Raw genomic sequence first — 14,798 nt, 5'->3', positions numbered from 1 at the left:
CTCAGCTCTTTAGCTCAAGGCTAGCGCTCTACCACTTGAGCCACAGCGTCACTTCCAGCCACAGTACCACTTCCGGTTTTCTGAGTGGCTTATTGGAGATAAGAGTCTCACAGTCTTTCCTGCCCGGGCTGGCTCTGGATCCCAATCCTCAAATCTCAGCCTCCTGAATAGTTAGGATTACAGGCATGCGCCACCAGCGCCTGGCTGAATTTCTATTTAATGTTATTAAAGTAGATTAAGCCATTAAATTGGCTAGCAGAGTAAATTCTTCATTGGTGAAACAGTATGGTTAATTTTTTTTAAAAATCATTTTTCTAGCCAGGCACTAGTGGCTCATGCCTGTAATTTCAGGAAGCTGAGATAGGAGGATTGTGGTTCAAAGCCAGCCCAGGCAGGAAAGTCTGTGAGGCTCATATCTCCAATTAACCCCAGAAAACCAAAGTAGGACTATGGGTCAAAGTGGTAGAATGCTAGCCTTGAGCCAAAGGGTGCAGGGACAGTTCTCAGGCCGACAAAAAAAATTAAAAGATACTTTCTGCTAAGATTTAAGTCATAGTTCACAAAAATCATACAAGTACCTAGATGCATCAGACACTGACATATTTATCCAGATGTTAATGCACATTAAAGATTTCAACATCTGTAGAAAGAATGTTTTGTTCTTTTGATGTAGTTCAAAGTTGAAAACGCATTTGAGAACTGAAAATGCAGGACAGCACAAAATAGGAACTTAAAAAACACTTGTTGAGATTCCTCTTTCTTTTCTAATCTATAAATAAATAAGAAGATAAATTAGGATCAAGTCAACTATATAATTTGTCTAATATACATAAGATACATTTATATATGCAAATACATAAATATATGCATATATATCAACATGCTTGTGTATACATGCACACACATATATATAAAAAAATTTTAATTTCTTCTGTAGGTCTATATTAGTTTTCAGTTGTATTTATATATACATTTCACAATTCTAACTCAAATGAGTAAGCTTTAAATATATGTTTTCTTGCAAGCATGGTAGCACATACCTGTACTCCCAGAAAGTGCAAGGCTGCTGAGGCAGGAGAATCAAAGTCCAAGGCTGGCCTGAGAAAAAGGAAAGAAAAACTATCTAAAAAAGTAAATAAAAGGAAATACAGGATCTACATGGTAGAGTGCTTGCAAGCACTAGGCTATGAACTCAAATTCTAGTACTAAAGGAAGGAGAGAAACAGAGAAGGAAAGAGGAAGGGAGGGAAAGAAGGAAGGAGGAAAGGAGAGAAGGAGGCAAGGAGGGAGGGAGGAAGGAAGGAAAAGGAATTGTCTGCTGGGGGTTTTGTATTAAGATACACAGAGCCAGGAGCTGGTGGCTCACACCTGTAATCTCAGCTACTCAGGAGCTGAGATTTGAGGATCGCAGTTCAAAACCAGCCAGGGCTGGAAAGGCCATGAGACTCTTATCTCCAATAAACCACTCAGAAAACTGGAAGTGGTGCTGTGGCTCAAGTGGTATAGCACCAGCCTTGAGCTGAAGAGCTGAGGGACAGTACACAAGCCAGAGTTCAAGCCCCACAACCAACAACAACAAAAAGATACACCGAATCAGAAGCAATGTGGGATGGCAATGGAAGTGAAAGAGACAAGGTAAGAGAAAAATGATAAAAATAAATTCTAAAGTGTGTGTTGCTTTCTGTGTTGGTGGCTCATGTCTGTAATCCTAGCTACTCAGATGCTGACTATCATGATTCCAGGAGGTTCTAAGGTAGTCAGACATCAGCTTCAAAATAGCCCATAAAAAGCCAGGCTGGAAGCATACATCAAGTGATAAGAGTACTAGCTCAAGTGAGCAAGCCAAATAAGCAGAAAGATTTGAATTTAAACCTCAGCACCTCAAAAAAAAAAAAAACTTTTCATGTCACAGAGATAAAATATTCAAGTAACTTGAAAGTATTGTTGTTGAATGGATTTTTTATACCCTCTGAAATTGAACAACAGATCTTATAAATACTGCAAGAGTATAAAACACAGTCTGCAATCAAGGGGTAAATTGTCATTTGGGGACAAAAAAGAAGATGAACAAATAATTAACATATAGTGCATTAACTGAGCACTATATTACACAATACAAACTACAAATCTGTCAGACTTAAAGATCAAAATGGGTGATAAAAATCTATCTTTTCCTCTCTCCTCTACTTCTTTTTTATTCTAATTTCCCTTTTTATTAAGCCAGAGGGTAGGGTAAGAAAACTATGTATGTTTACATATGTGTTGCAAGTCTGAGTCCCACCAAATCTTTCACCTAGAACTTAAGTGATATCAAGTATCAGAGACTACTAGAAAATTTCAACAACCTAGAAGGGCAAAGACTTCATCTGCAGCAATGACCCCGCAAAGAAACCAGTATGTAGAACACCTACAAAATACATACACAAATTTATCCTCATTTTCAGACTAACACACACAGATAGGATGAAAGTTTTCTGGACTCCCTCCTACCTCCTTCATACATAACAAAAATCCAGATCCAGGACTGGGAGTAGAGACTGAAGGATAACAAGAAAGAATATAAAAAGATAAGGTGCCTGTAACACAAACACTAAATTCATTCAAATATCAGATACTTTGCTCACATTAAGCATTCATAAGAATAATTCAATACACATGGGCCATACAAATGTCCAAATATCCACATCAATGCTGTACGGAAAGGCTATCTACAATCAAAACAACTTTGCTAAAGACGAGAATATCCTTTTAGTTGAGCTCTTTGTGTGACATGTTTATGTAAGCAATTTTAAAATATCACTATGGCCATAAGCTTGAGAAGTACCTTAGAGAAAAAAGCTACGTAAAAACACAAATCACAATCACTATTGTAGTATTGTCATAAAAGCAGTACTTCTCAAGGGAAAAAAACTGAAATAAAACAAAAGTTACATTCGCTTTAAAACTATTCAAAGAAAATGCATTCTTTTTCCACTATCCTTACTCCCCAAATCCCAGGTCCATTAGACTGTCAGCTACCTTTCAAAAACCCTAGAGAGCCCATTTTCCAGTGACCTTTAATCAAACTCCTCTGAGACACAATCTGCTGCACACAATTCTTTTCCATTTGCCAAAGTTCTTTTCTAGCCCTCCAAGTTACCACTTTTAGTTTTCAATCCTCATCATAAACTTTTAAAAATTCATTTCTCACCATTTTGTAGAAATGGAACCTTCAAGAAATACAGTGAAATAGTTCTGAATTCCTAAGTGACCACTTACTAAACCTTTAGGCAAGTTACCTTGGTCTGAAAACTCTCCTTACTCCCTGAAGAAGTTCATTCTTTACTAGGATATTTTCAAAGTTCCTAATTAATATTGTAAGGGATACATCCAAAGTAATGGTAGTTACTCAAAAGAAGGTAAAGGAAGGATTACTACTTCATGCTTTGCTGGGGGAGGTGGAGTTGTTTGGCATATCCTCTGCTACAATGTGGGAAGGGCCTAAATTCTTAGATACATCTTTTTGACATTTAGAAAAAAGTACCTAACAGGTTTAGACAAAGACAGTAGCTACCATTCAGTACCACTGCACTGATTAAAGCCTATGAATCTATAAAGGAGTGTAAGATTTCAAGGTTTTTTTTTTCCCCCACAATAGCAACATGTTCCATTATCAAAGAGAATCACTCTAATTCCCTGATATCTTATTTCAAATAAAAATGTTAAAAAAGAAAACATTTAAAAGCATCTTCTAAATGTTCCTTCCCTGATGAATAAATGTTAAAGACCTTGGGTATGGCTTACGGGCATGCTTACCCAACACTGAGCCAAAAGAAAAAAATTGCCCTGGCATCTATGAATCTACAAAGTCAGAGCTCAGGAAACAACTGTCTGCTAACCTCACCTACCTCATCTTCTCTAATAGACTGGGATCAAAGACAATGTGTATATGATGACTATAAAAAGAGACCAAGAGACAAACCTAGTGCCAGCACTTCATACCACCAGCTCCCCATTGGCTCTGGGACCCTCTCCAATTTCAAGGCTGTTGATTGCTTAAATACATCCTAAATACAGAAAGTATTGACAAAAAGTATATACTTTTTGAAAGATTGTTATTGGTGAGGAAGAGTTGCCAGGGTCTTATTATATAGCTCAAGGCTAGCCTGAAACTTGACTTTCCTGTCTCTCTATTCTGAATACTAGGATTACAGCCCTGTACCACCCTGCCTGCCTACAGATTTCAGTTCTAACAGAATTTACATCCAAACTCAACACTCTGCCACTGACTAATTTTACATTCTTTGAATGCTAAAAACCTAATATAAGACTAAAATGATTAATTCTTTTATTTCTTACAAGTATATTGGAGATCAGTACATTAACACCTAACATGCTGTGAATGACTAAGAGAAAAGCACTACAGTATTTAAAATAATAATAATAACAATAATAATTTTTCTGTATTCTGACCTCTTTATTCCATGGTGCTATCCTAAGCAATTTGAGACCTTATTACAGCTTTCAGTGAAAAATTTGAGGAGTTAAATAGTACTCTTTTAAGCCTGGTACAATGGCTCACACCTGTAATCTAGGCTATATTGCAGGCTTTGTATAGGAGGATCTCAGACCAAAGTCAGCCAGAGACCCACCCCCCCACCAAAAAAATAGGAAAAAAAAATTTAAGACCCTACCTACAAAAAAAAAAGGCTAGGGTTATAGTTCAAGTGACAGAATATCTGCCTAGAAAGTGCAAAACCCTAAGTTCAAACTCGAGAGAGAGAGACAGACAGACAGAGACAGACAGTCAAAGAAAGAGAGACAGAGAGAGAGATGACGTATTTCCAGATATTTTTATGTTATACTTTTCTAGTATAACAATAATACATACCATAAGAATATCAAATACTGAGAAGTATTTAAAAAAAAAAGAAAGAAAGAAAATGCAGCTGGGCGCCGGTGGCTTATGCCTGTAATCCTAGCTACTCAGGAGGCTGAGATCTGAGGATCATGGTTCAAAGCCTGCCCAGGCAGAAAAAGCCATGAGAGTTTTTATCTCCAATACAGCACTAGAAAACCGGAAGTGGTGCTGTGGCTCAAGTGGTAGAGCACTAGCCTTGAGCTGAAGAGCACAGGGACAACACCCAAGCCCAGAGTTCAATCCCCTCAACCAACAACAACAACAACAAAAAGCAAATAGCTCAAAATCCAACAAAACACTGAGCATTGAGATACAATGTACACATAAACCATAGCAGCTCACATGCTTAATAGATGTATATACTTTACACAAATACCTTCACATTACTGAACTGATTTTAACCTACTATGTATTATAGAACTTACACAGCTATAATATTCCATTACCTATATTATCCATATTAACTAGTCATATAATATTAAATGTTTATATAATTGTTCTGCAATGAATATGAATCTCTACAAATAATTTCATATAATGATTTCACTTTTTAGAAAGAGAATTACTAGTCAAATACTACAGATCCTTAAAATTATGTAAGATACTCCCAGACTATCTCTGACCAAACAGAATTCACTTTCTACAATTCACTGAATATCACTCTTCTCTCATCTTTTCTATTTCTTTAATGAATTAAAATAAGCAATATTATTTGTAGAGCATTAATATCTCATTTGTGAAATGTCACTAATTTTTGGCAATCTTTTTCTCACAGATTTGCAGATTACCTGCCATTTTTGTTATTGATTTGTAAATGTTTTTAAATACAATAAAGAGAATGCATCTTTGTCTTTATATATTATAAATAATAATTACCAGTTTATTTGTGTTGCAACTTTCTTGATGCTGCTTTTTGAATAGAGTATCTTTAATTATTTAATCAATCTAGAAATCTTTTTTTTTTTTTTTTTTTTTTTTTTGGGTCCGGTTGTGGGGCCTGAACTCTGGGCCTGGGTACTGTCCCTCAGCTCTTCAGCTCAAGGCTAGCACTCTACCACTTGAGCCACAGCGCCACTTCGGCTTTTTTCTTTTTGCTTATGTGGTGCTGAGGAATCGAACTCAGGGCCTCAGGCATGCAAGGCAAGCGCTCTACCACTGAGCCACCTTCCCAGCCCTAGAAATCTTTAAATTAATGGGGTTTGGATTATACTTAAAAGAGCTTCATTTCAATATAGTGAAAATAATCATCAGAAATATCTAGGATTATTATAACTATTAATTAAATATTTAATAGATTTTAACCTATGTTTAGTATATTGTAAAGAGAAAGGAGTCAGTATATAATTTTTATACTTAGGTAATCCTCTTAAACTTATTGATTGAAAAAATACGTATCCCATCCTCTCACTGAAATTCCATCTTGATATTATAAATCACATATAAACCCTCTATTCTAAAACATTTATACCAAGACATACATACTAGTTCTACATTAATGCCATATTGTTTTAGATGTTTAACTTTACAATGTGTTTTCACATAACAAAATAATGTAAAGCATTAGACAAGATGGTGCATATCAATACTTCCTATCTAGTGATTTTTAATATCAAAGACAATGAAAAAGCTGAAAAATGAGGCAAATGACATTAATATTAGTACTCAAAAATACAAATATTATTTACAGTTAACAATGCTTTCACACTACCTAATATTATGCTCATATTACATTACAAAGTAATTTTTTATTCAATTTTGCCTAAGAAGTTACAATTTGTTCAAAGACTTACTAATGATTATATGACCAATAAGTAGCATAGTTAAAAACCTAAATTTTGCCAGGCGCCAGTAGCTTACACCTGTAATCTTCAAGATCTGAGGATCATGGTTCAAAGCCAGCCAGGGCAGAAAAGTCCCCATGAGTCTATTATCTCTAATTAACCAATCAAAAACCAGAAGTGGCACTGTAGCTCACAGTGGTAGGGTGCTAGCCTTGAGCACAAAGAGGCTCAAGGACAGTGTCCAGGCCCTGAATTCAAGCCCCAGGAACGGCCAAAAAAAATAGCAATAAAGCTAAGCTACAGGCCTAAATTTTCTTATTGTCTAATTAAACTATTTTACTAAAATATATATGTGATATGTACACAGAAACTAAAGCATAATTATATATATATATAGATTTTAAAGTATATATAAACAGATACATAATACATTATTAATATATGCGTATTCTCTATATACATATATGCATTATTTATTCAAACACACATACCTTTATTTAAATGAGTAAAGTGTTTCTAAATTTAAGCTGGTATTCTTGAAACTTTTTGACAGTTTTATCTGTATTGTACACCCTAAAAAATATAGTATGAATAAAATAGAAAATCAAAAATTTGGTCTATATTGCCTTACAGACTTTTTTTACCTTTTGATTTCTTAAATATACAGAAAAGCTAATATATTTTCATTTTCATAAGGATCTTTCCTTCAGTAATACTTGATGACTAGCCCAAAGAGATAAGTTTTGGATATATCACAAAACAGGTCCTGCTATCATACAAATATCAAGGATATAAAAGCAAGGACTAGAGATGTGTGTAGTAAAAGTCCAGGTGTAGGCAGGTGCTGGTGGCTCATGCCTGTAATCCTAGCTACTCAGGAGGCTGAGATCTGAGATCATGGTTCAAAGCCAGCTCCAGCAGGAAAGTCCATGAGACTCTTATCTCCAATTAACCACCAGAAAACCAAAAGTGGTGCTGTGGCTCAAAGTGGTAGAGCACTAGCCTTGAGCTGAAGAGCTCCAAGGACAGTGCCCAGGCCCAGAGTTCAAGGTCTACAACCTAAAAAGAAAAAAGAAAGAAAGAAAGTCCAGATGTGCACTGGTGGCTTGCACCTGTAATCCTAACTATTCAAGATGCTGAGATATGCATACCAATGTTTGAAGCCAACCCAGGCAGAAAAGTCCAATGAGACTTATCCCCAATCAATCAGCAAAAACTGGCACTGCAAGTTTGTCTCAAGTGGTAGAATGCTAGCTTGAATGAAAAAGCTAAGCAAGAGTGTAAAGCACTGAGTTCAAGTCCCAGGATCAGCACAAGAAACAATTTAAAAAGTCCAGGATTCACTAGAAAAAAAAATTACCATTGTCACATTTAACACCATACAAGACATACCAGATCAGGCCAGTAATTCTACTACTCAAAAGACAGAGATAAGGAATAAGTATCACAGTTCAAAGCTAGCCTGGAAGAAAAAGTTTTCATGACTTCATCTCAAACAATTAAAAAACAAAAAAAAGCTGGGCATGGTGGCATGCGCATGTTACTCCAACTACATGGGAAATACAAATAGGATGATCACAATCCAAGGCAGTCTGGGAGTAAAATACAAAACCTTATTTAAAAAGTAGCCAAAGTGGGCTGGGAAGGTAGCTCAGTGGTAGAGTTCTTGCCTTGCATCCATGAGGCCCTGGGTTCAATTCCTCAGAACCACATAAGCAAAAAATGTTGGAAGTGGCGCTGTGGCTCAATTGGTAGAGCGCTAGCCTTGAGCTGAAATGCTGAGGGACAGCACCCAGGCCCAGAGTTCAATTGCCACAACTGGCCAAAAAAAAAAAAAAAGGTAGCCAAAGTGAAAAAATAATTTAAAAGGACTGCTCAAATGAAGAGAGAAGTGTGAGTATTCTTGTATAAGGCAGTGACACTAACAAATGTGTTCAGAGACCATAAGACACAAATAGCCACAGGGTCTGTCAAATAATTCAGTCAGGAGGAAGAGGTATTTTGAAACAATAAGAGATATATTACCAATATATTCCACAAATTTAAGCTACCTAATTAGCAGCAATTCTTATTCACACCAACTTATTGCAATGATGTATAACAACTGACTTCCTAGCCTTTAAAGGCTTACACACATTTTATGAGTATTGTCCCATCTGTCCATTGTCCATGCTATCAAAGATGCCATGCTGTGAAACTGTACACATGAAGCACTGCCAAAAACAAATACGATTTTATAAATACCTTATACTTAGATTAGATACTATGCTATCCAAATTTGCATCAACTAAGGTTTGTCCACAAACCTTCACATTGCTAGAAATTCAGTTTAAGAGACAACTTTGGAAAAAAGAGAAAATTATTTTGGAGGAGATATATAGTATGGTGATACTTCTTGATTAGTGGCGAGGAAACTGGCTGGAAAAGAGAAGTTGTCCATGGAGGAAAACCTAGTAATGCTCACAAACAGAGAACTTCCTTTTTAGTCAAGGTTTCTAGAAACATGTCAGTCAAATGAAATGCAGAAGTAGCTCCTTAACCAAGGTAAAGGATATTCTATACTTTTCCCTAGGTAACTTGATGGCATCTCCTTCTAGGCATGATGAATCAATTGCTGGTATACCCTCTCTGCAGAGAGCTTTGATATCTTAGAAAGATACCAAGAAGTGTAAACCAAATGAAATGCACATAAGCAAAAGAAGAAACTCACTTTCAAAACAGCTTGTTTTCCACAAAATAAAATACACAAAAATAAGGTTAGGGTCACATACTATAAGGTAGTAGGTCATTACGCAGAAATAATTCCTTCTACATGAAATTCACTTTCTGAAACATTGGGAAAAAAGTCAAGCAGTAAAAGGATATCTCAAAATATAAATAATTTTGGGGGCTGGGAAGGTGGCTCAGTGGTAGAGCGCTTGCCTTGCATGCATGAGGCCCTGGTTCGATTCCTCAGCACCACATAAGCAGAAAAAAAAGCCGGAGTATCGCTGTGGCTCAAGTGGTAGAGTGCTAGCCTTGAGCTGAAGAGCTGAGGGACAGAGCCCAGGCCCAGAGTTCAGGCCCCACGACTGGACCCAAAAAAAAAAAAAAAAAAAACCATACATTTAGGGGCTGGGAAGGTGGCTCAGTGGTAGAGTGCTTGCCTTGCATGCCTGAGGCCCTGGGTTCGATCCCTCAGCACCACATAAGCAAAAAGAAAAAAGCCGGAAGTGGCACTGTGGCTCAAATGGTAGAGTGTTAGCCTTGAGCTGAAGAGCTGAGGGACAGCGCCCAGGCCCGAGTTCAGGCTCCATGACTGGACCCCCCCCCAAAAAAAATAAAAAATAAATGTAAATAATTTTGAAGGCCAGACTTTTTTAAACAATACATATTTTAAAATGAGTAAACATAAAGAATGTTTTCTGCCAGGCACCAGGGGCTCACACCTGTAATCATCCCAATCAGGAAGCTGAGGTCTGAGGATCGCAGATCAAAGCTAGCCAAGCAGAAAAGTCCCCATGAGACTCTTATTGCCAAAAAGTTACTCAGAAAAGGCCAGAAATAGCATGTGGCTCAATGGTTAAACACTAGCCATGAGCCAAAGCAGCTCAGGGGCAGTGCCCAGTCCCTGAGTTGAAGGCCCCAGGACCTGCACACAAAAAAGGAAAAAAAACAGAATATTTTCTTTACCAATACATTGGGAAATACTAGAGATTTTAGGGTTGCTTTCTTTTCATTTTTCAATATAAATTAAGAAGATTCTAGGTGCCAGTGGCTCACACCTACAATGCCAGATATTCAGGAGGCTGAGATCTGAGAATCATGGTTTGAAGCCAGATCAGGCAGAAAAGTCCATAAGACTCTTATTTCCAATTAACCACCAGAAAACCAGAAACAGCACTGTGGCTCCAAGTGGTAGAGTGCTAGCCTTGAGAAAAAAAAAATCTCAGAGATAGCACCCAGGCCATGAGTTCAAGACCCAGGATTCAGAAAAAAAAAATGATAAATTAAGATGATTATTTGGTGAAGGTATGACATAATCTAAAAGTGAGACTGATCCTTTCTTTTGAAAATCTACCCTCCATAGAATTATTACCTGATTTCTAAATTTGATATAAATTATTCTACTAAACCATAAATACAATATGTATTATTAGATACAAGCATCAAGTTTCTGTGACTCTAAAATGCTTTATCTTTTTAACTAAAAAGAAGTATTATCAGCCTACAAAAGATATTTTTGCTGCCAGGCACTGGTGGCTTATGCTTAATCCTAGCTACTCAGGAGACTGAGATCTGAGGATCGTGGTTCGAAGCCATCTCCGGCAGGAAAGTCTGTACGATTCTTATGGTCACTTACCAGAAAACCAGAAATGGAGCTGTGATGGAGCACTAACCTTGAGCAGAAAAGATCAGGAACAACACCCAGGCTCTGAGTTCAACCCAATGACCAAAAAGAAAAGAAAAAAATCCTAAACTAAATATCTATTGTTTTCTTACACTATTAGAATATTTTTCCTCATTTTAAATATCCATACTGTAATGAGAGTAATACATAAACTGACATTTCTATACATAATTTCCAGTCTGTCAGCCTTAAAAAAAAAAAAGAACAAAATCGTTTCTTTAAACTAACAGTTCAAACAAAAACAAAATTCAAACTGAACAACAAAAAAAATCAGGCAAGGAAAAAAATGTGTTATTAATGAACTGATGAATCAATTAATTACATGAGAAACAAATCAAATCAAAACCTGTAAACACATCCTTACGTGTGTTATTGTGAAAACTGACAATCATTGTTCAAGTTATTTATTCCAACTACATGGTACTGAGACAGAATTATGATTATGGTGCCCTCTGCTGGGTTATGTAGTCATAAACTCAACCTAACATAACTACCAGTACAATAAAATCAAACTGTTAAAATATCAAATGAAAAATCACTTTTTCAATCCACAACTACTTGATGCCTATAATTATAAAAAAGTTAACATGAATACTTATACTTTATTTATATATATACAATTTATAATAAATTGATCCAAGGCCTTTTCAATAAAGCCAATAAAGTATCAGTACACTTAAAATATAAAATAGTAAATTATAAAGGGTACACTAAACATGTTTTAATGCACATTATTTTTATTGGCAATTCTATCACTTGACAATATATTTGTTATTAAGACCCCATTTATGACATGCATTGTAATAAACTACCATTTGGTAATTTTATATAATTTTTATGACAAATGATCAAAATAGCTTATTTTAAGCCAGACACCGGTGGCTCATGCCTGTAATCCTAACTCGTCAGAAGGCTGAGATCTGAGGATCGCAATTCAAAGCCAGCCAGAGCAGGGAAGTCTGTGAGACTCTTATCTCCAATAAGAGTTTCAGAAAACCAGAAGTGGTGCTGTGACTCAAGTGGTAGTGTACTAGCCTTGAGCAAAAGAAGCTCAGGGACACTGTCCAGGTACAGAGTTCATGCCACAGGACCAGAAAAAAAAAGTTTATTTTAAAATATCAGAATAACTCTTGGTATCTTTATTAATTTAAAAATCTGATACATAAAAACAAAAATATTCATATTTATTGATATCTTTTTATTATTAAAGAAAGAATTTTGTAACAAAGACAGTAGTAATAAATAATATCTGTTTATTGAGCGTCAACTCTGAGGAAAGCAGTGTGCTATCATCATTGGATATGCATCATACCTAATCTCTAAAAAATGAGGAAAACTGGAACTAACAGAGATCATATAAATTATTCATGATGAACTTCATAACTAGGATTTAAATGTAGGTAATCTCATTCCAAAGTTTCAGACCTTCCTACCAAACAACAGATAGTAGTGAAAAAAATACCTTTAGCACACCATTTACCTGTTTGTTAGTGCAACCATAACTTGGGGAAAAGAAAATGAGAAGAATAGAGGATAAGATGTATAAAATAATAGTTTAGAACTTTAGGAATTATGTTTATTTTATATAATGCTGCCAGCTAGTGGCCTATTTCACACTAAGTCAGAGTAGTATGTATTTCTGATGCAAAAATTCTGAGCCAGGTGCCCATGGCTCACAACTGTAATCCTAGTTACTCAAGAGGCTAAAATCTAAGGAACATGGTTCGAAACCAACCAGAGCAGAGAAAGTCCCCTTAAGATTCTTATCTCCAATTAACTATTCAAAAACTGAAAAAGGCACTGTGGATCAAAAGTGGTATAGCACTGGCCCTTAAGCACAAGAGCTCACTGACAGTATCTAGGCCCTAACTTCAAGCCCCACAACCAACAACAACAACAAATCTGATTTCATAACTGAGGATAATATTCTAAATATGCAGAGGGCTGACTTAATGATATTTAACATTAGTTAAATACTTCCTCAACTACCATTAGCATCCTCTGACCAGTCTGAGCCTACCCTCTGATTAAAAAAAGATATGCCTAAGTGGGGAAAGAATTCAAATTCAGTAACTGTCAGAAAATAGGCACACCTGCTGTCCATGAAGGTACACCTGTCACTGTCCATGGAAAACAAACAGACTTTAATTTAAATATTTCAAGAAAATTTAACATTTATTAATTTAACATTTATAGAAAAAGCACAATCATGTCTTAGTGACACAACACAACTTTTCTATATGATTAAAAGCTTGCCATAATATGGATATAAGAGCAAAGTTACTGTCTGCTAATTACAGGACAACTCTTCTACGCACACGCATGCATTTGATGAAGCAGTACTTTTTATAAAGTATGTTGGTTAAGTATGGACACTAAGAAGTGATAGTTCTGTAATTTTCTTTAGAAACAAGTTATTTGAGTACTGATTTTACATTTAAAATGGTCATATTTCACTAATAATTCAAATCTGAAAATAAGTACCAAATGTAACAAACATGAAGGACACAGCTCTTGTCACTGACAGACATTCTCAGCTGACTTCTTTCATCACATGACATTATTTTAGAATTATTTAAGTGATCTCCTCAGTACAGAAATCTGTCACCCTTTAAAAGCTTAGCTAAAAGTCAATAAATTCTATAACACTGGAAAATTACATAAAACAAAAGCACTCTGGTATTAAAATATATTAGCATCACGGAAAACATGGCCTGGGTTTAATCTGTATTGAAAGAGCAAAGAATTAGGGAATGAAATAGAAAGCATCCAAAACACAGCAAAAAAAGAAACCTTGTATTGGATTAATTGAGAAAGCATTGAAAACAAGAAACAAAAGGGACAGTACTGGAGAACCAGTGTTCCTTCTGACACACACACACACACACACACACACACACACACACACACACACACACACACACTCCGGCAAAGTGCAAAAAAAAAATGCCATAGCCATTTAGCATGCATCTTATATGAGGCTTATTTTGAATCTACATACAGTAACAATTTGGGCTATCTATATATATATATAAACATATATACATATACATGGCTATTTATACATATATGCATGTATGTCCATATTATATATACATTAGCAAGTATAATAATAAAAACTCTAAGTTCACTGAAAACATTAAGTATATTTCTGTAGCTTTATCATATAACTTACAGACATTTCCTGTATTGTCAAAGCTGGTAAGAACATCTTCAACATTCAAGGATCCACTATCACGCCTACAAAGGAATAAAGCATTTTCTTTAATGATTCTGAAACTTAATAGGTTTTTTTTTTAAGCTGAGACAGTCTAATAGACTCAATACTTATAAACCTTTTTATTTTATGTTTTTAAAATATTTTCTGCCCACTAGAGGGAGAAGAGAAAAAGACAGAACATAACCTTCAGTGTATTTAATACAATTGACATTTTAAATGAATAATCAGCATCTTTAAGAAGTAATATTTTTTTCATTATTGTTTCAGTTAACCTTCATGATCAGCTTTTTAAAAGAAATTCACATTATACTTAGAGAATCTTTTTTGCCAGTCCTGGGGCTTGAACTCCAGGTCTGGACGCTGTTCCTGAGCTGCTTTTGCTCAAGGCTAGTGCTCTACCACTTGAGTCACAGTGCCATGTCCAGCTTTTTCTGTGTATGTGGTGCTAAGGAATCGAACCCGGGGCCTCATGCATGCGAGTCAAGCACTCTACCACTGAGCCACCTT

General features: G+C 35.8%; 1 protein-coding gene across 3 annotated transcripts in view; it reads right to left on the bottom strand.

The window, feature by feature from the left end:
* Camkmt (calmodulin-lysine N-methyltransferase) overlaps window positions 1-14,798 on the bottom strand; it is a 349,458-nt gene that overhangs the window by 310,307 nt on the left and 24,353 nt on the right. For all 3 annotated transcript variants that reach the window (XM_070025509.1, XM_070025510.1, XM_070025508.1), the window contains exon 3: window positions 14,247-14,311. In XM_070025509.1, coding sequence (XP_069881610.1) covers window positions 14,247-14,311 — 65 coding nt within the window. The remainder of the gene's footprint in view (window positions 1-14,246; window positions 14,312-14,798) is intronic.

Source organism: Dipodomys merriami, unplaced genomic scaffold, assembly GCF_024711535.1.
Source record: "Dipodomys merriami isolate MVZ:Mamm:240054 unplaced genomic scaffold, mDipMer1.0.p SCAF_17, whole genome shotgun sequence".
NCBI classification, from domain to species: Eukaryota; Metazoa; Chordata; class Mammalia; order Rodentia; family Heteromyidae; genus Dipodomys; species Dipodomys merriami.
Note: the sequence above shows the minus strand (reverse complement) of the source record. Positions and strands in the feature narration are given on the sequence as shown.